Here is a 22,235-nt window from a genome sequence, read left to right as displayed (position 1 = left end):
CTGTGCGCTCTCTCAATGCATCGCTTCAGCTCTCCTACCTGCTCCGTTTGGGAAGCGGGATCCCATTTCTCCAGCATTATCCTGCTGCTTTCGCTGCTGCATGGGACACACAGAGAACAAGGAGCGGTTTGTTCCTCACACACAGCTAATCAGCACTTGTGTTCGACAGAAAAGCCAGAGACTCACAGGCGTTTCGAGCTTTGACGGCCTGTTTTACAACTAGAACAGACCTGAAGACCTTTCAATTGATTTCATCAAACATGCGTAAAATGAGTTAAGTCGCGATCGAGTCGAGATGTCAAAGTTTCAAGATGCTCAAAATGCGCAGAATGTTTACCATTACCATGTAAATAGATGTTGGTTGTAATAGAAAAGTTTTTCCCCCGTTACAATAAATAAATAAAGAAATAAATAAATAAATGAATGAAAGAAAATAAAAAATACAGCACGCGTAGGTCTTTCGGATAGGCACATACATTTAAATCGTAATACTTACTTTTCAAAATCATGCTGTTGTGTTGAATTCAGACTTTCAGTGCCCCACGTGAGATTTGCTAAAAAGAAACAAATGATCACATTAGTGCAGCACTTTTCAAAGTTTATGGTTAGATTTTTTTCACAGTCAGTGTAACACTTTTCTGTATCAATTTCATCAAACGTTTGGAAACTACGCATCATACTAAAAATATGAATTGTATAGCCTACATTTTTATATAAAAATGATTAAGATTGTTACTCATTGTTACTTTGATACATTTGATAAGGCATATTGTCCATTAGCATTAAATAATAGTTCTCCCTTCACTGCCAGAGGAAGTGTTTTCCTCAAAGTAAAAAGCTGGCTCCTTTGACAATAATAATAGGCTATCATTTTTTTGTGTGTGCAAAATCTCAATTTAATTTTAAAATAATTATTTTAAATAATAGGCTAATCAATATATCAGAGCATAAGTGACCACACCAGTCAATCGTCATGCTACTTACCTTGATATATTAAGATAAAGAATAATAAATAGAGTAAAAAAAGTTTCTTTCCGGGAGTTAAAATAGGATCCATTCGTGACTCATGCGAATCACTTGAAATGGAATGAGATTCTCCCCTCACACAGTCTTGCACCGATGGGCACTATCGACGCATATTCCCGTCTGACTGCAGCAGCTGCTCGCGCTCTCTCTCTCTCTCTCTCTCCTGTGTGTCCGCGCTCATCTCAGGTGCTGAAGATAACACCCGTTGCGCGCTCGCCCTCATTAGCATAATATATGCTAATGAAACCCACTAATGCATTACCACAACTTCAGAGAGAGCGGGATGCCCGTTTACTGTTGCTGCAAGAAAACACCAAAGTACGCTTAATGTTGATATATATTTTGTTTTATATACATTGACAATGAAAACCAAGTGATCCAACAACTGACAGGTGTTAAAAAGATAGTTCACCTTCATAACAATAAAAAAGATCACCCTCATCCTCGTGTTTCACATCTGCATAACTTCCTTTCTTCTCAAAAGGAGATGATGGTAGGCAGAATGAGAGGTCACCATTCACTTTAATATGGAAAACAAAAAGATGCAATGAAAGTGAGAGGTAGCTGAGGCTGTCCGTCGGTGCATTCTGCTTAAAGAGTTAGTTTACCCAAAGACTTTCGTTCATCTTTGGAACACAAATTAAGAAACTTTCTGAGAGATTTCTGAGGCTTTAGTTCACATTTAAACATTGATCAGCAAACATAAACAGAAGCTCAACCGAACCTGCTTGACATGCGAGAACAAACCTCATTGGTTCAAGCTCAAAGGTGCAGTGTGTAACACAAGAGAATGAGCCTCGATGGTTCTCGAACGTCAAGCAAGCATGCCTCAAGCACGCTCAATTCAATATGGATTAGTTTTATGATCTCTTTATTAACTTTTTTTTAAGCATTGAAGTGTCAGATGAGTAGCTGTCTATGAAGTGACAGAAAGCTCTCAGATTTCATAAAAAGTATCTTCATTTGTGTTCCAAAGATGAACGAAAGTCTTACGGGTTTGGAACGACATGAGTAATTAAGGACCGAATTAAAATTTTTTGGGTGAACTAACCCTTTAACATATGCCTAATAAAGAACATTCTTGAAACATTATTTTTGGAAACCTGAATAAAGTTCAGAATCTATATGCCATGATGTGCACATAATCTGCAGCTGACAAAAGCCTTTCTCAGAAACAGAGCTGAAAGACGCGGGGAATTAATCAATCAAAGAGAATAGAACAACAGATTTTACTGCAAATACATTTGAGTAGTTTCAGATACAATGACATTTAAGGTGATTATGGATTTTGGATTTAGAATTTTGCCCTTCTACATGACATATCTCCTAACTGCAACATCATTATAATGAATAATTAGGCCTACTGTATAATCTGGGAATGTTTAAACGAGTCTAACGCCACACAGATAAATCCATTCTTCATCACTTTGTACTGGCCAACAGCCTAAATATTTACATGCCAGCTTCTTTTCAACAAATGAAACTTCATAAAAGACAATCCTGAGTTAACGTGTGATATAAAGAGTAGTAATTTGACAGTAGGCTAACAAGATATTTTGATTTTCTGTAGCATTTACAAAACCTAAGATCAGCTGGGTTATTTATTGGGACTAAATTCTTCCCCAGTGTATGAGGAGGTAAGTTAAATGCCCATGGTGTTTTGTAAACAGCCCTCTCTTACACAATGTGGCCACAAACATGATACTCATAAACTTTTTTACAATTTTTATGGTCTATGTGGTTGTGAGCGCCCTCCAGTGGCTAGCAGAAGGCTAAAGACAGCAGCATTGATGACACACTGGATGAATCCGAAGGATGGCACACCGTATGTCTCATAGAGGAATCCTCCAATAGTTGGCCCCACAGTTCGCAAAAGAGATTGCACCGAAGCACACAGACCCAGCATGGTTCCTGAATACACACAAACACCACACAAAGTGCTTTAATTTTATTTTTTTATGAATGTTTAACTAGTTGATGATTAATTGTTAGAGCCTGCTTTTTTATAAAATATATTGTTAATAATAAACGTGTAAAGGCTGAATTCAAGGTGCAGTAATGGATTTCTGAGAAAAGGCAGTTAAAAGTGGATCACACCAGGCACCACAACCAAATTTGCTTGTTGAAATCACAATTAAATAACATGTCTCAAATCAGCAACAAAATCTAACATGGTAAAAATGGTGTTTCTTATTATCAAATAGCGTTTAAAAAGCTTTTTTTCAGGCTAGACCAGCCAATGTGCATGTGCAGTCCTAAGTGCACGTCTCAGAACACTGACTCTCTCTAAAGCAACCGGAGCTTCTAGAAGCAGCAGCACTGATGCGATGACTTTAACAATCAGCGAATGGCTATTTTATTCAGAATGCGGGACTTATTCCACCATATTGCGCGTTGCACTTTTTCCTATTCATGAGTAATATGAGTGTATATCTAAAGTCTTTGACCACAACACACTCTTGTAGCCAATTAGCAGTAAGGGCTTATAGACTCATGGTGGGGGAGGAGAAAGAGTGAGCTAGAGGGAGATTTGAAGAAAGAGAGATGGCTGACGGACATAACAAAAGAAAAAAAGGTTAGAGGAATATCACTGGAAAAAGAAAGGTTATGATCAGGCAAGAGTTTTAGGACCCGCGTTAATATTAGAAAAGCTTTCCAGCACTGAAGAGACCCAAGCAGGAAGGCCTGAAAATATACGCTGAGGTTGTGTTGTTTCTGCTCCATACGCGAGTAACATTGGTTTAGCTATGTTTCAAAGAACCAAGATATGCTGTTGTTGTAATGTTAGCTTACAGGACAGTTTTGAGTGTCGTTGTTCTTCTGGAGCTGGTGTGCTGCTGGCAGCTAACACAGACTCTTGCTTGTATATACTCTTGTGTACTGTATGTTCTTTTTTTGTTCTTTCTTGTCGTTTGTACGTCATGTTCACTTTATTTTTCACAAAGCGTTTTTCGTTTTGTTACTTTGCTTCAGCTATGATAAAGAGACATCCACTCTTGCAATGCGTGTTTGTGCATTTTGGGGGCAGAGCAATGAAGGGAGGGGTGTGTTTGTTTATCAGAAATCATTTACTGCACTTTTACTAAAATTATTATTATTATAAAGAACAATTTTCTAATTTATTGCCATAATAAAAACCAAAGTAAGGAAACTGATTCCTCAGGCATTGAGTACATTTATATGTACTTATAAGTACTATTTATATGCACAAGGGCATCCAGTTGAGTGCATAGATTACCTGTGTCAGAGGGAGACACACTCTTGGTCAACATGCTATCTGTGATGACATTGAAGACACTTAGAGAAAACATCATCGGTATCACGATTAAACAAAATTGAAACACATTGGTCATCATAGCCTGAAAAACACACAAAGCACATATATTAAACATATGCACTTAAAGGAGATACACACATCACCAATTATTCCATAGTTAACGGACACTACTGTTATGCAACTAATAAAAAATAAAAAAGGGAACTGGAAGGATGATTTTGCAATATCAGTTTACCTGTGCAAGGCCCACTACACTGCTTATCCCAACAGACAGCAGCAGTAAGGTATATTCTGGAAATCTAGATGTAAGACGCCCAATTACAGCACCTTGGATCACCTTTAACAGTAAGAGTCACTTATTACCAAAGCAAACCACCTCAGCACAGCACAGTAATTAAAATTCAAAACTATTTATATGGCATATGGAGTAGAAGTGTGCATGTGCTTATACCATTTGAACAATGCCAAAGTAAGCCATCAGATAGCCATTCTGCTCAGCCTTCAGTTGGAAGAAGTTTATGGCAATGATGGAGAACATAACTTGAAATATACCTGAAGCACAAAGGAAACAGACATAAATATATAAAACAAAACACAAGTAAAATTATGTAATGGAATTTATCAAAGTTCATTATGTAATGGAAGTTATCATATTATCAAAAGAGAAAAAAAACTATAGACCAGGGACTTATTTATATCCATAGGTTGTTGATTGGATGGATGCAAATCTGAATGCAAGCGTGCAGTAGGTTGCAAGAACCCTTTCTTGCAATCTACTGCAAGCTTGCATTCAGATCTTGCATAAATGCTTAAACGGATAGTTCACCCAAAAATGAAAATTAGACCATGATTTACTCACCTAGGTGTACATGACATTCTTCTTTCAGACGAATACAATCGGTGTTATATTAAAAAATGTTCTGGGTCTTCCAAGCTTTATAATGGCAGTGAATGGCAAGTCCATAAAAATGCAACCATCCATGATAAAAGTGCTCCACACGGCTCCGGGGGGTTAATAAAGGCCTTCTGAAGTGAAGCCATGCGTTTGTGTAAGGAAAATACCCATATTTAAATCTTTATCGACTAAAATAACTAGCTTCTGGCAGATGGCCGTACGCATCGATTTACGGCGAAAGAGTAACCCTTGACCTTGAAGAGGATAGAGCAAAACAAAACACAAGTCATGAATTAGAAGTCTAAAATGACCATTTTTAAAGAGAAATGTCGGAGGAGCTTGAGTTTGTTGCCCAGTCCTGTTTGTTTGAACCGCGAGAGGCATCAAAGCTTACGCTACTCCTACATCCTGCGTCATACATCGTCAAGTGTTACTCTTTTGGCGCAAGTCGACTTGCGTAGGCCGTCTGCCGGAAGCTAGTTATTTTAGCCAATAAAGTTTTAAATATGGATATTTTTCTTACACAAACACATCGCTTCACTTCAGAAGGCTTTTATTAACCACCCAGAGCCGTGTGGAACACTTTTATCATGTATGGATGCGCTTTGATGGACTTCAAAACAGAAATGGCCATTCACTGCCATTATAAAGCTTGGAAGAGTCAGGACATTTTTTAATATAACTCCGATTGTACTCGTCTGAAAGAAGAATGTCATATATACCTAGGATGGCTTGAGGGTGAGTAAATCATGGGGTAATTTTCATTTTTGGGTGAACTATCCCTTTAAGTGGATTAAATGATTGGAGAAGATGGTGAATGAGGGTGAATTTTCATTTCATTTAAGTACGTTTCCACTGTGTTTCAATAAGTTTATAGTTTAAAGTCACAAACAGGAACAGCTGATATATATGTTCACCTGATGGCAATCCAGAGATAATCTTCACTATAAACGTCTTTGCAACACCTGGAAACTTCATCAGTCTAGTGATCTCCCCCAGATTAAACACCGACTTTGATGATCCCTTCTCTAAACACAGACAAAAGTATTAATATACAAGATTTTTTATAAAATAAAGTTACAAAAAGCCACAGCAAGAGTATTTCTTCTGTGTCTAGGTGAGTCTTGTGTGTTTGTCATACTCTCACTCTCTGGCACGGTGTGTATTTTGGTCTGTTTAGGGATGAAGTTCAACACCAAAAGCAAGGAAACAAAACTCCCGATAGCCGCAAAAGATGCTGCAAATTTTTCCCTGCAAAACACACACACAAAACATCATCATTGGTATTTAAATTGTGTTGTACTGGATCAGTGCTGCCTTCATCTAATTTTTATGTGATAAACAACACAATTAGATTTTCTTAGAATGCAGTTTTTCCAAAGTACAAATGGTAACGTTTTGCACTAGTGGACAAAAAGCACACAAAGTATCAGGAAGAGCTTACATATTAGGTGTGCTGAATTTTAAGAGATGTTGGCTGGCATATATATACTTGATATACTACATAAAAAAGAATATGTTTATTCAGCAAGGATACATTAAATTGATCAAAAACGACAGCAAAGATTTAAATTTCAAATAAATGCTTTCTATTAATCCAAGAATCCTAAAAAATGTATCACAGTTTCCACAAAAATAATAAGAAGCACAACTGTTTCCAGCATTGATAATAATTTTATAAACTATAAAATGATAAATTATACATTTTTATTGAGATTCTTGACCAAATTAGCATATGAGAATGATTTCTGAAAGATCATGTGACACTGAAGACAGATGTAATGGCTGCTGAAAATCAGCTTTGCCATCAATAAATTACATTTTTAAAATATTTTAAAATACAAAACAGTTATTTATCATTCTTATTGTATTTTTTATCAAATAAATACAGTAATGGTGAACATAGGAGACTTATTTTAAAAACCTTTACAAAATTTGACAACCCCAAACTTTATAATGGTAGTGTAGGTGGTGTAGTGTGTTTTACCCAAAGCGTGTGCTGAGGGTCCCACCCAGTGTTGATCCTGCAATCATGCCAATGCCAAAACAGAGGCCAAGTTTCCCAAGAGCTTCTGCTCGCTTCTCATTCTCTGACAAATCTGCTACCACCATTTGAGCTCCTATACACACACAGATACAAATGCACTCATGTACCTGTGTACAGAGTGTGTCTGAGTTACGTGCGTGTGTGTGTGTGTGTGTGTGTGTGTGTGTGTGTGTGTGTGTGTGTGTGTGTGTGTGTGTGTAGGAGCATGTTTTACCTGGCAGTCCATGCATGAAAACAGCAGGTAGTTTGTGCACGAAAAGCATAAAAGTGCTGTCTGCCACTGTCAACAGTAGGAAATAAACCACTGATGCCAAGCAAGACACAGTGAGAGCTGCACGTGCTCCAAACACATCTGCAAACCTGAGAACAGACACAAGGACATGATGACGCACATCCAAGTATGTGAATATAAGAAATCACTTCTGTACACGATAAAGTAACTGTATTCTTATAACTTAAATAAAATGTTAAATAATGAGATATTTTCACTAAGCACACATAATGCATTTATCAACACTATACCATATATACATCATCATATACTACCAAAAACACAACACAGATCTGATATCTTCTTACCTTCCATAAATAGGGCCTCCAAGCAGCTGAATCACTCCAACTGTGGTCTGCAGATATCCGAACCAAATAGTGTCGAACCCGAGCCTCTTCGCCAAATACTGTTCCACAGAAGACAAAACTGAACATGCAATGCAACCCATCTGTTATAACTCCTGAATAGCTGAATAAATCTAAATAGGTGAAAGAGCCTGGATTAGACTAGAATAGGGCAAACATCATGGCCAGCTTTGATCCACTATACAGCCTTTATGTTGCATGTACATTTAGTAATTTAGCAGCAGCTTTTATCCGAAGTGACTTTTAATTAATTAAGAAAATCCCAAGGGCGTGATGCAGATGAATAAATAATTACATGTTGAAAATATCTAATACATATAAATGTATATATATATATATATATATATATATAAAAGTAGCCTACATAAATATTGATATATAATTTAATATTGTTGTAGTGCTTCAAAAAGTGTATTAAATAAAAAAGGTATAAAAACAACTACATTTTAATAAATATAATATAAATTATATAAATATATTTTATGTATATGATCATTTATAATATAAATTATATTATATAAAAATTATATACAATTATATACAATTTAAGTGTAACATCAATTAATTCACATGAATTAACACAAGACTAGTTTGCTGGAATGTCATATGAAAATATCATTAAATATAAGAACACAGCAGCACACACCAAAAAAAGAAAAGAAAAAAAACTGCAGATATTCCAGAGTGCAGCTAAAGATTGACTCAAATGTGGTTTCATTTAACACGTGACTCTGAATGAAGTCGAAAGAGCAAGACCGACGTACCGGTGTTATGGAGAACTGGAGGAAGAGCCAGGTGACGTCCAGAGCTGCGATGAGGTAGGTGATGTAAATCACTCTCTGCTTCGCTGCAGGTTCCATCATCCAAATTACTTGATTAAATATCTTATGTAGGCTATTATCTATATGTATTCCCCGACACGACAGTTCTCCGTCCACTCGATCTCCACCTCAAACTGGTAAAATAAGAGCATCTGCTCCAGCGTATCTGAGTCCCTCCTGACGATTTAACTGGTACGAAAAATAGAAACGCGTAACGCTTTACGGCTTCATCCAGCAGTAGAACAAGTGACAAAGCATAATTTCATGTGAGGGAAAGGTTAAACCCATGAGCGCGACGACCTGAACTTCGACCAGTCTTCAAACTCTCAACAGGTTATCTATTTCAGGTTCGCTGAAGTTCTGCTCACTCCGGTGGGGAAAAGGGGGGGGGGGGGGGTTCTTCATAAGGGTTAAAAATATAATATAAAATATTATTATTTATATAAACATAATAATATATATATAAAGACTTACAATGCTTTTATACAATTTTCATCTCCGTACAATAGGCTACCATAGATATTTATTTAGGCTAACGTTATACCTGACCGACTTACAATTTTGTGACAAACAAGTAACCGGATTTAATAAGAAAAATAAAAGTGTAAAACGTATAACGTTAGGTGTATTAGGCTAAGTGCTAAAAGAAAATCCTAAATACAAAGTCCTCGCCATTTTGTTGTGGATAATGTCGAGGAAATTCCTCCTCCTCTCTGTGTCGTGAACACTGGAGGCGTGACTAGACGTCAACAAACCTTCTACAATCCACATCTGTTGTAAACGGAAAACGAATTGCAAATAAACTGACACCAGAGAGTCAGTAGGCTACTCGATGACGTCAAGAGTTCATTGTTGAAAATGTTGTTCATTAGTAAAGGTCGCAGAGCATTTTACGGAGGCTAGCCTACTAAAGGCAATATATTTAATAGGGAGATTAAATAGCCTATTGCTCTCCTACCTTGATTTTAAAATAAAAAAAATGACATTTTGGTCTCATATTTTATGTCCTGCAACAAAAAAACAACCGAATTTGTTGAACAAAATGCAAAATGTAACCTTTGTAAACCTGTTGTCACACACAAAGAAACTGAGGCATACATATATTTTTTCTTATTTACATTGCAGTACATTAGTAATATATTTCTGCCTTAGATATTATTAATGATTATTATTATTATCATTATTAGGCCTACTAGTCAAGTCAAGTATATTTGTATAGCGCTTTTCACAATACAGATTGTATCAAAGCAGCTTCACAGTATTAAATTAAAATAATACAACAAAGTTTGTTTCAAGAGGAATTTATTGATTGATAAAATAAAATTAAATATCCCCAAAATATCCCCAACTGAGCAAGCCAAAGGCAACAGTGGCAAGGAACCGAAAAACTCCATCAAGTGACCTAATGGTGTCCTAAAACTCCATCAGTTTTAGGCCTACTACTACTATTATATTAAAATTGCTTGGTTTCCTAAAACCATTATTGTAAATGGAATGTGAACTGAGACACTTTTACAACTATAAACAGTTCAGAGTAAAGAACTTTTTTCTCTCACTCAAAGTGTACCAGATTGATGCACTTATGCCATTTTTTTCCTCCGGGGATGTTCCCATTCCCAGACCCCAATAGGGTCTAAGGTCCACCCACTATACAAAACCCTTTAGAAATACTGATTCCTAAACAGCTAAATAAAATGTGGGTTATTTTAACGTCATATCATGAACCCGAATTAATGTCACCAGGACATTTTTAGATCCCTGTAACCATTTGATAGAGAAAATTGAACCAAATGCATAAATGTAAATGATGCAGTCCATCGAACAGTTGAAACCTGTTTCTCAGTTTGAGCCTCCTTTTACTAAATGCATTACTTAAAATAAATATAATTGCGTAACATCAGTTAGACGATATTTGTCATCTCTTTATATTATTCATACTCTGGTTGCGGTGTATGCCCTGTTTGTTTGGCTTATGTTCTTGCGTAAATGTTTGTTTGTTTCTCACTGTTTGGTTAAATATGAGTTTGGTAACTTTTTCTATTCTAAGGTGCTTATTAGACAGATGACAAAAGACACCAATAGTTTTATTTCTTTATTTAGAATTTACATCAACTATATTAGTTTATATCCCCATTTTCAATACTTGCCTTCTGGGTTCATGTCTGCAGCATGGTTTCCGGGGATGGGGGTTTAAGAGGAAGTGCGGCCTTCCTGTTCCTCATTTTATGCCATCCCAAGGAATTCTGGGTAGTGTAGACAAAGTACATTTCAGTGTGAGCAGGGGGTTGTTGTTTCATTGTTTTATTGTGTTTATTTTGATATGTATTATTTATTATTTGTATTACTTTCCCTGTAAAATTGTTGTTAATGTATTTTGAATATTATTTTCATTTCAGTTTATTTATGTATTATGTATGTGTACATATTTAAATTCCCTATTACTATGAAATGGTTGAATCTTTCAGTATAAAATAAATTATTTTGTCTGTTGTTCAGTCAGTTCTGGTGAGGGACTTCCGTGAGGAGTCACCTTTAGTGTCTTGGTTTATGTTATTTTTGATTTGTTATTATTTTTCTGAAGTCAATAAAATTTTGAATTGACTGCAAGCAGTGTCTCCTGCCTTTGTTCTGATCATGTCCCCACAAATAGTGATTATGCATCCGTCAAGCTCCTAAAAGCACAGAAGTAATACATATGACTTCTGTGCTATGTGCCAATTTTCTGAAGCCATACAATATTGAAATCTCATATCTTTATGGTGTTAAAATACAGGAATAACAGCATATGGGTTTGCAATGACGTGAGGGCAAGTAAATGACCATTTTTTTTATTGGTTAAACTGATTTTGGAACATTGCGGTTTTATGTTTTAGTTTTAATATAGAACATGTTTGTTTTTTGATGGACTTCCGAGCATGTATATAGCCATGATTCGTTATACTGTATGAAAACGCATCTCTCTTTATACAGCCTGACTGCTGGGCGAGTTATAAATAATCATGTGAGTCGGGTGATGATTAAAATGATAGTTTAGAAAATTCTCTCCTTTGGGATTGTGACACAAATACAGAAAGTTTAGCAAAGTCAAAATTGGTATGAAATGAATGAGAAATGTGAGCAAGGGTTTGATAATGCTATATATGCTGATGACAGAAGCTGGTCTCCTGCAGGTTCTCGTCTGGCTGCTGAAGGTCCAGGGGTTTGGGCTCTCGCTGTCTTTCTCCTCATAAGCCTGATCTCTGCGGCAGCATTCATACTCTTCAAGTTTAAAAGGTTTGGCAGTTACTTCAGTTTTTTTTCTACATTAAAAAGTGTCATGTCAACCTTGTTATCTGACAAAATGTCTGTTGAAACTAGTTTTGTTTAATTCAAAAATAGTCTACATATATTTATTAACTGTAAACCATATGCATCACTTTATAATAACTTTTTTTAATATTCAACATATTACATTGATAGCATCACACATAAAATTTCATCATAAAAATTATAGCAGCTCCCTCAAGTGTAAAATGATAATGCTTTTCACTTCATACATAATAAATGACATATCTGAAATCAAATCTAAAATTGGTATTGAAATGTGTTTTTAAACTATATGTTTTTCTTGCAGCAAAACTGAATGCTCTACACATTGCTGTATTGTGTGGACTGTAGGGCCCTATAAAATCCGTTATACATTTCCCAAAATCAGTTTTATTTTTTCCCAAATACATTTTTTTCCCAATTAAATATTTCTGGATTCCATTTTAATTGTTTAGTTAAATTTTAATAATTAACTGAATTACTTCATTTATTGAATTCATAAAAACACATTCTGTGTTGTGTATTTATATTTTTCTGGCAATCAAATGAAGGAATAAAACATGAATTTATATTTTAATCATATGAAAATAGATCAAACAAAGTGTAAAAAACTGAAGGCTATCGTTTTCTGTCACTCTAACCTCTCTCTCTAAAATCTCTCCCTCTGTATTTTGAGGCGCACACACAACTAGTGATGGGAAACCGAGGCTTTCTGAAGCATTTGAGGCTTTCATCTTTCATCAAATTGTGCCGAAAAAAGGTAGCCTGGTTAAAACCAGACCATTCTCAGTAGTAACTGAGTTATGGTCAGGCAAAGCTTCATTAATAACTCATTTCCAAAGGGACCAACGGATGTCACTCAAATGCCTCTGGGCACAATTGGATAGACCTAAAACCAATCAGAGCGATCGTCATCGTGTAAAGCCATATGCTGCGTCCCAATTCGCCTAAGTTACACTACGTCATAAAAGTATGTAGGCCTACTCTTTTTGGGAAGAAAAGGTATTTACTTTTGAATGTGTAGCAAAAAAGTAGGCAAGCTTTGGGACATACTACTTCGCCATCTTTATTGGACAGATCTGTCGCGTGCATCCTGTCACGTAAACTGCCCTGTCAATCATCTTGTCACAGTTAAAATCCTCTATTAAATCTAATTTCATTTCCTACCGTTTCAGAGAGAAATGTTGTAGCACGTTCATCTGCCAGTGGGTCTTTCATGGAGACTGTCCTCATGTGTTTGCAATTTTAATATGCTTTTAAAAGTTGCTGCGCTTCACCAACGGACGTCGCTCAAATGCCTCTGGGCGCAATTGGATAGACCTAAAACCAATCAGAGCGATCGTCATCGTGTAAAGCCCGCCCCAACGTTTCTGATTGGTGCCGCGATTTCGAGGGATTAGAAATGGGCTTGAATGAGCTCTTTGCCAGACTACTTGCAGAGCAAATCTAAATTTGCCAGAAGTTGTCTGGGTTTTCCCAGGCTAGAAAAAAGGTTGATTACTCGAAGCTTTTAACACAATGCGCATTAGCGACATCTGGTGGTCAGACTTGTTTTCTCCACCATTTCTAACAAATCAACACAGAACAGAAAAAGCCTGTGACCAAACAAAGTTTCGGAAGTCCGTGACATAAAAGAGTGGATACAGTTCTATCTTATCTCATCTAAATTCATTTGTGCCAATGAAACCACTACTCCTGTAGCCTGGTTCGGATTCACATATTGATCAATAATATAAAATGTATGTGATCATAATTATAGTAATTGTAATAAAAAAATATGTTCTGTTCTTTTTAGAAAATATATACATTATGTTATAGGGATGTGTAGTGTTAAATCGTTTAAATAATGCCTCCTCAATCATTTCCCTTTTAGAGATCACGTGGTCAAGGTTTCTGGACGCTGATTGGCTCAGGCAAGGTTTAATTAAAGTAAATTAAATGAAAGGTAACTTTAAAAGCTTCCACCCAACTCGGAAAAGGCAAAGCAAATTTACAAACTCTATCGCAACATTTATTGCCAAATCACTTCCATTAGTTTAATTAATAAAATATATTGGAAATAAATTCATTATGGATCATTACAAATACTTTGCTCTAAAAAGTACCAAGTAGCCTAGTCACACAGTGAGAAAAGAAAATCTGTATATAAAAAAAGATGCATCGATAATCGTTTTATCATCGCATCACAGCACTCTGAATCGTAATCGAATCTTGAGGTGCCTAGAGAGTCCCACCCCTAGTTTTTTTTCTATATTTAATGGGAGAATTGTTGTAAACATAATAGTGCCTTACATTTGCTCTCTTTTTTTTCTTCTTTTTTTAATAATGTTTATGTTTAATCATTAATCTTATTTTATTGTGCTGTATTATTGCTCATATGTTTAATTGTTGTAATTTATCACTATTATAATGTCTCTAATTGGACAGTGTTTGGTGGGTCAGCACCCTAAAACAACTTGTGTTTTATAGTGAAGTGCTACTAATCAATAGCATTTTTTCACAAAGTGCTGCACAACAGAGCTTTACTGTTAAAAATAAAATATGGAAGAAAAATTGTGATTGTTCCTTAAAAAATAGTTTTAATAATAATTTATTATAATTATACAGTAATATATTTCTGCCAGCCTCACAAGACGCTAAGGACTGGAGCAATGGAGATGCCACTCGTGTCGGCCCGCCAGACGCTAAGCTGACTAAAGAAGCTTGCACTTCCTGGCTATGACAGGGTGCTCTTGCCTCCGTGACCTATGGGATGACCTAAAACAAAAACAAACAAAAGCAGGGTTATTGTCTAAACATCATACTTACATATACATTTTACAAAATCTTTTTCTGATAATCTTAGGTAGGCTACCTTAAACCAGTCATGGAGAAGGAGCCTGTCAAGATGAATCCTCTTCTCAGGGTCGGGATGCAGACAGGCATTAATCAAATTGACTGCATTCTGTGTGGAAAGATGGGAGAGACGTTTGGCTATTACCTTAAACTTCTTTTACACCTGCTCTCTTTAATCATGTTATTCAAAGCGGTACAACTCACCTTTTGTCAAGCTTGGCAGATACCACAGCCAGTCCTTGAGCTTGTCCTGGTCGCTGTGGTCCGAGAAATAACCGCACACCATTGAGTACAAAAGTACCCCCAGTGAAAACACGGTTGCTGGCCGCCCATAGTACTTGCTCGTCTCTAAATATTCGGGGGGGCAGTACTGCATTGTGCCTGGAGGAAAGAGATTTGTCCATTTGAATTGCTATCATAGATTTTTACATTTAGTCAATACTGTGTCATATCCTAAACAGGCTAAAATGAATGAACATGACATGACATGATGTAATTCGACACTACAGTTTAAGTCCCAAACGACAGCTATAATACATACCACTAAAGGTGTGGTAAGCCGTTTCATACAGCAGGTCCCCGCAGCCGAAATCTATTAGTGTCATGTCCAGGGTTTCCGTGTTTACTAATATGTTCTCACTCTTAACATCTCTGTGGAAAACTCCTCGGCTGCAGCAGCTGTTTGCAGCCTCAACCACCTGCCGCATCACATGGCATGCAATCTCTTCATTGAAGATGCCTCCACAGCTCTGCAAGAAGTCAAAGAGAGTGACGCAGGGCGAGGGCCGCTGCAGGACCATGATGTAATGGTTAGGGAGGTCCTGCCAGTCCAGCAACTTAATGATGTGAGGTGTGCTGGGGCCCTTATTGGCAAGGAATGTCAAGCCGATTTCCAGGGGAACGGGTCTGGGATGATCAGTCTAGAAGAAAGACAATTATTCACAATGGTTAGATGCAGGTGGTTTCCTAAATCAGGATTTAAGACTGTTGACAAATTGTTGTCAATGGCAGTTTTTCTGGTGGAAAACCATTTGTACTCTATGATTAACATTTATATACAATTGAAAACAGACAGAGCAGATATCATAGAAAGTGCAGCCTACTTACAATGTTGATATATTCCATGGCTTCTGTTTTTCTGGCAAATTTCAGAGCCACCTGATCAACAAAACATATCATAGTAGTAACATATCACTCAAGTCATTAATTCTCAACAGACATGTAGCCTATTGTAAAGTTCTGTGAATTTAAGAACCAATTATGAATTTGAAACCATGTTGAGTATGTTTGATCAGTCTGACACTTTAAACAGGTCAAGTGCTCTAAATTATGTACAGCCTATTAGACAAAACAATCAAATATCTTCTACGATCAAATATCTTGTACTATTTTAGGTTGCAGCAAATATTTAATTTTAATAAATTAAAATGACTACATCAATGCCAGCTACATGCCGGTAGGATGTATTTGAATTTGAATACACAAACATCTATTTATAAAAACATACCGGAAGGTTGTCCATGACACGAACTCCGGCATAGACGGAACCAAATCCTCCTTCCCCCAGTAGATCGCCGATGTCGTACTTTGAGCAGATGTCTATTAAAAAAGAAATAACTGTGGTTGAGATACAATTTAAAGCAGTTGCAGATATTTCTGCAGTGTTACATGCTATTCTCAGTCTAAATCTATTTAACATTTCATATAATTATAGACGAGTAGTTCCAATGGCCTCCATATTAACTGAGTGAATATATGGAATATTTGTACTTTAAAAAAAATCATTTGTCACACTGGAGGACTATTAGCCTATATTGTATCTTGTAAAAAAAAGAAGAAGAAAAGAAACAAAACTATACTGAATGTTACCGTAGCCGTTACATCACCTAAAAATACATGTTTTCTTTATACATAAATATGTAGAGCTAAAGAATAGGCCTAGGCTACTAATAATATCTGTGTCGAGTAGCCATATCGAAAATGTGTGTATGTTTTGGGTTTATGACAAACTCACCCTCCATGATCGTGCCCACATCATTGTCCTGTTGTTCTGTTTGAGGGGACTCAATCTCACCCTCAGACAGGGTAACTGGACTGTCTTGGACACGAGGTTGAAGGAGCTCCTGCATCTGCTGGTCCTCAGAAGAGGCGAGGACATCAGGGCTGCTGTCAGGAAGTTCCTCCTGATGATCACAGTCCTCTACAGTACATGTGATGATCTCTAGAGAAAAATTTAAATCATAATAAATATTCTCCAAGCCAACATGTAATAACAGTAGGGGAAGTGTTTTTTTTTCTTCAAAATTTCTTTTTCAAAAAAGGCTAATTGCACACATACACTTAATATATTGAAAATATGTGTTAATACATTGAAAAAGTGCAACAAAATGCAAAATAAGTATTGTTAAAGGGAAGATAAAAAGTCTGGGTGGGATACTAACCCAAAACAGAAAGATTTCAACATTAGACAAAAATAAAAAGGCTAATATATTTTGTATTATTATTATTAAACTTTATTATTATTATTATTATTATTATTATACGTTGTTCTAAACCTATCCTAAGGTGTATTGATAAAGTGTTTTTGTTTTTTGTCTACAGAGCTCCAATGTACAAAAGGATGATGCTGGATTTACCATCAGTTGACCTAGAAGGTCCCGCTTCAGCCTCCTGCTCCCGATTCTCGCTCTGCTTCACTTTCTCACCCTTTCCAGCTTTAGGGCGAGGGAAATGGAGGCAGAACAGCCTCCTCCAAAACTTCCTTTTCTTCCTCACCCCCTTCTCTCTCTCCTCCCTTCCTCCTCCATCCACCTCAGCAATACCAGCACGGCTCTCACCAAGCGGACGAGGATTTGTCGTGTTGGCGGTGGATTGCAGTGTGTACTTGGATGTAAATTGTACACACACTCGCAACCTGCCGCTTTCTTCGCACGAGAAACTCGCTGACCCATGTTCACAAAATTACAAAGCTCGCTAACTCTCTCCAAACTACTACAAAAGTGATATGGGAATTGTCACACCTTTGCAAAACTGTCGTGATGTCATTTATGAATCTAATGTAGTTATTTGAACGAAGATATCATTCATATCTAATGATTGGCTACGTTCAAATAACAACATTAGATTCAGTGCTGCGCTACACAAATTACTTAAGAAATGTATGGTTAAATAAATAAGTACTAAATAATATTATGAATGTAGCCTACTCGTTTTGATTGTTAAATATAAAAATATTTTTCTTTTAATAAAACAGCATATCTGTACCAAATCTATAATACCCAATACTGAAATATTTGACGAGAGAAATCCTCACACACACACACACACACACACACACACACACACACACACACACACACACACACACACACACACACACACACACACACACACACACACACACACACACACACACACACACACACACACACACACACACACACACACACACACACACACACACACAAATCACCACAGAAGTGTGAAATAAAGTGCAGGTTTTTTTTAATCCTAATATAATACAGAGTTGTCTGTATCTTTACCATGACCAGCAGAGTAGGCTATCAATAAACAATCATTAAAAAAAAAATGTTGGTGAAAATTGCAGAATATTAAAACCACACAAGCAAAATGTCCCTGGAACAACACTGAAAAATAGTTTGAAAGTTCAGTTTGAACAAAATATATTATGTACAAATATAACAATTTCAGTGCATAAACATGTTACAGAGTCACACTCTGTTAAAACCTTTTCGCAATAAGTTGTCAGTAGGAATATTCTAAACTGACCTGATTCTAAAAGGAAAACAAAAACATTTACAATCCAGGAACAGACAGGTCAGTATGTATCTTTACTGAGAATAAGCAATCCCAGAAACAAACCAAAGAGATCGCTACTGTTCATTGCTAACTTAATGTCCTTATAGTCCAATAAGGTCGACTTTTGGCCAGTGAAATCCAGAAATCATGGATATATAGAAGCCACAGACCGAAGAACAGCATACTGGCAAAACAGCTCAGATACAACCTCCAGCATACTTCAATGGATGAAGTCACAACACTTTACCAGCCTACTGGCTAACACCAAGCTTAGCTGCTATGTTAAATCACAGAAAGAAGGGTTTTGAAAACCCATCCTGTCTTCACTACTGCTGCAGTGAAGTACAAATGCACTGTTAATGTCTAATGATGAAGTCCTATGTGACGTGTACATTCTATATCTCTATTCATGCTCATCTTCATTTCACCTGTAGTCTGAGGAAATGCCATTTTTTATGATGCCATATTACAGAATTGAAACATTAACAACTTTATTCTATGAAAACTCTCACAAAACATCCCTGCAGCTACATTTCTGTATTTAATAAAATATTTTCTTTTTAAATATTTCTGAGTATTATATACCTTTATAAACAAACATTTTAATAAATATATTTGTTTTTTCCTCTTTAAATAAAACAATTTAAAAATGAAAGAAAAACTTTTCATTTACAGCAGTGCAGCAAACTGTTCAAGGTAGAAGGTCAAGCCTTATGGTAGCCATTTTTGGGTTTATTCAAGGGCTCAAAGTTCTCATAAATAGTGAGTGCAGCTGTGTTTTGGTAGATCAAATCTACATTGTTTCCAGTCCGAGACTTGATGATGTCCATGGAGCACTGGTTAAGAAACACATATTGATCCTGCAAAAGTAGAGAATGTAAAAGCCTGCACTGTTAGTGAATAAGATCCCGATTATGGCTTACAAAACAGTTATTGAAATTTCATATTTGATGATTATTTGTTAAAGATATATATCCACACTATTTTTCAACGCAGAGGTAAGCTATTTTGTGTGTAATAATCAATTAAAATAATATGATAACAAGTTACAGTTTGCAATATCAAGCAGCATAACGGACAGTTTACAGTGTACAGCTATAATAACTGAAAGCGGATGAGACCGGAAGTCTCAACACATTCAAGTTACAATGGTCTTCACCCACGCTCTTACGTTAAGAATAAGGTAGAAAAAAGAACATATAAACAGCGCAGTGAGATGAAAAAAATGTGTTAATGAATGTACCTCTGTTTGCACCATGAGTGGTCTGTGCATGCGTAAATCGTGGATGATCCCATATACATCCACTACACCATCCCGCTCGATCTGAAAGATTAACCGATCAATGGCGATGAAGGTTCCCGTCCGGCCCACACCGGCACTGCATTACGGAAACAAAAGGTGTTCAGAAAATGGCTTTTTCTTTGCGGGAGTATAATAATAAAACAGTGTCGAGTAGACTTGTTTGTATATTTGAGAGTTCAGGAACTGTTCAAGTACCTGCAGTGCACAAGTGTGGGTGAATGTCTCGAGTACTGGTCCATGTGTTCTCGGACCAGGTGTCTGAAGTTGATGAGAAGCTCAGTGGTCTCAGGAACTCCATGGTCTGGCCATGCAGTGAAATGGAAGTGACGAACTGATCGAGACTCTGCTGTTTTCACCTGTCATGACAAGAATAATTTATCCCAAAACATCAACACAGTACTTTACAGTACATGAGGCATAATGTTACAATTAAGACATGACACTAAGATATTACAAATATGATACCAGTTAAGATAATTGGAGTCTTCCTAGGAATAATAAAATTAAAATAAAAAAACACTGACAAAAATGTTTTTGTGTAACACATGGGTCTGTAGCTATGTTTCCATCAACACGTTTTTATCCGAATTATGTGATATCGAATGAAAAATGCCTTATGGAAACAGTAAAATTAGATTGAATTTCTTGAATATCGACTAAAATGAAATACGGTCGGTCTCATCGGATTTGATCTTGATCGATGTATGGTTTATGCGATAAACGCTGATGGAAACGTTATTTGCCGAATAAATAATGGATTGCGATTAAGTTTTAGGTCATTTTATGGGTACAACCCACCACAAAAGAAGAAGTTTTAGTTAATTTCCGCCCAGTTTGTACCCATTATATACTGTCTGGTTTGCACACATGGCCGGTGTCAACAAAGTGGACAAACGAGGAGACGAGATACTTTTTGAATTTAATTTAACAGAAAAATAAAACGGCTATTATAGCAAAAATCTAAGAAATGCCATAATAGTCAAATAATGTCGCTATCAGCTGTCACATTAGCACCTAGAGTCCTGCAATGGGTTGGGTACCCGCATAAAAGTGGCTAAAACGGGTGGATTGTGACATTCCTAAAATTCACAGGCGGGGATGCGGGCGGATAATGAACTCCTTGCGGGCGGGTAGCGGATGAAAAATATGTGCAATATTTGTATGTCTAAATTGCCATTACACACTCGCAAATATGTGTTTTGGGCATCCTTAAAAATATTCTTGTTTGCCGTTACCCGACCGATCCTGTCAATTTAGGACCGACCCAATAAATTTTTTTCCCCTTTTAGTCCGACCGACTGGCCGGTTGTAAACTTGCGTTAAGATCGACCGTTTTTTTTTTTTTTTTTACTCTTCAAACAACTAATATAAATGCAATAAAATAATATTAATTATATTTTAGTAGGCCTAAGTATTGTGTAGGCTACGCTCTTTCTTTTAAATAAAAACCCGTCAATCAAGCAAAATAATATTCAATGATTGTAGGGCAGTCATGTGTTGTAGCCCAGTCATTAAAAAACTATTTAGTTTTATATTCATGTTTAAATAAAATTATATATATATATATATATATATATATATATATATATATATATATATATATATATATATATATATATTTGTTTAAAATTGCATGTTGATTATATGAAAAGTGAAAAAAGCATGAATAAGATAAGATGATCCCGAATATCGGGAGACAAATGGAGTGGGCAGACATGATTTTGACCACTTTATTAAGTTTGTTTTTGTAGAAAGACTTTCTTTAAAGTGAATTTCGTTGTGTATTAATTGTATCTTAATTTTAACCAATGTTTAATCAACCATTTTCCTTGCATTTAATAAATAAGAGCTAAATATAGCAGGCAATAATCAGGACACGGAGAGGCGCCCGCGCGTGAACTGGAGGTAGCCTATTGGCTTCTTGAATGGCCCAAAACAAAGCGCACTTTCGCGCTCATTAGCCCATTCATGAGGCTATTGTGATGTTGAGAGAGGTGCGAGATAAAAAATAAAGCACTTTAAATGGAATGATTTTAGCTTGTGTGCGATTTATCGCGGGCACGGGTCAGATCTGGTGCTGAACTTTGCGGGTACGGGCGGGGGCGGGTCTCCAAAAATGGACCCGTGCAGGACTCTGCACTATTACAACTTGTGCAATATTGATAATTTGTTGGTAGATGGCGCGATCCATTTTGTCTAGCAAAACTTTGTTCGCAAATGTTTGCTTGAATGTTGTGCGATTCAGTGCGAAAATGAATGGAAACACCTTA

General features: G+C 36.4%; 4 protein-coding genes across 11 annotated transcripts in view; all 4 read right to left on the bottom strand.

The window, feature by feature from the left end:
* Nucleotides 1–2,099, bottom strand: part of otog (otogelin) — a 44,757-nt gene extending 42,658 nt beyond the window's left edge. For 2 of the 3 annotated variants that reach the window (XM_082162099.1, XM_082162101.1), the window contains exons 1-3: nt 1,439–2,099; nt 497–1,326; nt 39–96 (exon numbers count right to left, since the gene is read on the bottom strand). In XM_082162099.1, coding sequence (XP_082018225.1) covers nt 39–96; nt 497–678 — 240 coding nt within the window. In that variant the 5' untranslated portion in view covers nt 679–1,326; nt 1,439–2,099. The remainder of the gene's footprint in view (nt 1–38; nt 97–496; nt 1,327–1,438) is intronic. The other variant, XM_082162100.1, reaches the window with a different exon arrangement.
* A 140-nt stretch (nt 2,100–2,239) lies between these two features.
* slc67a1 (solute carrier family 67 member 1) lies at nt 2,240–9,790 on the bottom strand. 2 transcript variants are annotated; one of them, XM_082162190.1, is made up of 10 exons: nt 8,646–9,790; nt 7,825–7,922; nt 7,460–7,605; nt 7,186–7,318; nt 6,346–6,449; nt 6,116–6,226; nt 4,755–4,855; nt 4,539–4,640; nt 4,265–4,385; nt 2,240–2,937 (listed from the first exon to the last, which is right to left on the bottom strand). In XM_082162190.1, exons 1-10 carry the CDS (start codon nt 8,742–8,744, stop codon nt 2,753–2,755), a joined length of 1,200 nt encoding a protein of 399 aa, XP_082018316.1. In that variant the 5' UTR covers nt 8,745–9,790; the 3' UTR covers nt 2,240–2,752. The 2 variants fall into 2 exon arrangements, with proteins under 2 accessions (XP_082018316.1, XP_082018315.1); XM_082162189.1 differs by having other exon boundaries at nt 6,340–6,449; nt 8,646–9,784.
* Nucleotides 9,791–14,583: 4,793 nt separating this feature from the next.
* Nucleotides 14,584–18,246, bottom strand: LOC309493098 (serine/threonine-protein kinase pim-1-like). 3 transcript variants are annotated; one of them, XM_082162202.1, is made up of 7 exons: nt 17,313–18,246; nt 16,858–17,041; nt 16,351–16,442; nt 15,951–16,001; nt 15,385–15,763; nt 14,863–15,224; nt 14,584–14,765 (listed from the first exon to the last, which is right to left on the bottom strand). In XM_082162202.1, exons 2-6 carry the CDS (start codon nt 16,970–16,972, stop codon nt 15,025–15,027), a joined length of 837 nt encoding a protein of 278 aa, XP_082018328.1. In that variant the 5' UTR covers nt 16,973–17,041; nt 17,313–18,246; the 3' UTR covers nt 14,584–14,765; nt 14,863–15,024. The 3 variants fall into 3 exon arrangements, with proteins under 3 accessions (XP_082018328.1, XP_082018329.1, XP_082018327.1); XM_082162203.1 differs by having other exon boundaries at nt 16,858–17,064; nt 17,480–18,246; XM_082162201.1 differs by having other exon boundaries at nt 16,858–17,026; nt 17,480–18,246.
* An 84-nt stretch (nt 18,247–18,330) lies between these two features.
* ptprja (protein tyrosine phosphatase receptor type Ja) overlaps nt 18,331–22,235 on the bottom strand; it is a 33,895-nt gene continuing 29,990 nt past the window's right edge. For all 3 annotated transcript variants that reach the window (XM_082162111.1, XM_082162112.1, XM_082162113.1), the window contains 3 exons: nt 20,161–20,321; nt 19,906–20,041; nt 18,331–19,522 (listed from right to left, as the gene is read on the bottom strand). In XM_082162111.1, coding sequence (XP_082018237.1) covers nt 19,367–19,522; nt 19,906–20,041; nt 20,161–20,321 — 453 coding nt within the window. In that variant the 3' untranslated portion in view covers nt 18,331–19,366. The remainder of the gene's footprint in view (nt 19,523–19,905; nt 20,042–20,160; nt 20,322–22,235) is intronic.

This window comes from Leuciscus leuciscus, assembly GCF_965113295.1.
Source record: "Leuciscus leuciscus genome assembly, chromosome: 2".
Taxonomy (NCBI): Eukaryota; Metazoa; Chordata; class Actinopteri; order Cypriniformes; family Leuciscidae; genus Leuciscus; species Leuciscus leuciscus.
This window is presented reverse-complemented; position numbering and strand designations above follow the sequence as displayed.

Bases quoted from the DNA above. Each gene is read 5' to 3' on its own strand.
- slc67a1 (XM_082162189.1), bottom strand. From the start codon at position 8,744: ATGATGGAACCTGCAGCGAAGCAGAGAGTGATTTACATCACCTACCTC. The intron at 7,923-8,645 runs GTACGTCGGTCT...TCTGTGGAACAG, and splicing joins TCCAGTTCTCCATAACACCG to TATTTGGCGAAGAGGCTCGG. The intron at 7,606-7,824 runs GTAAGAAGATAT...GTCTGTTCTCAG, and splicing joins GGAGGCCCTATTTATGGAAG to GTTTGCAGATGTGTTTGGAG.
- LOC309493098 (XM_082162201.1), bottom strand. The intron at 15,764-15,950 runs GTAAGTAGGCTG...TCTTTCTTCTAG, and splicing joins CCATGGAATATATCAACATT to ACTGATCATCCCAGACCCGT. The intron at 15,225-15,384 runs GTATGTATTATA...TCTTTCCTCCAG, and splicing joins GGCTTACCACACCTTTAGTG to GCACAATGCAGTACTGCCCC.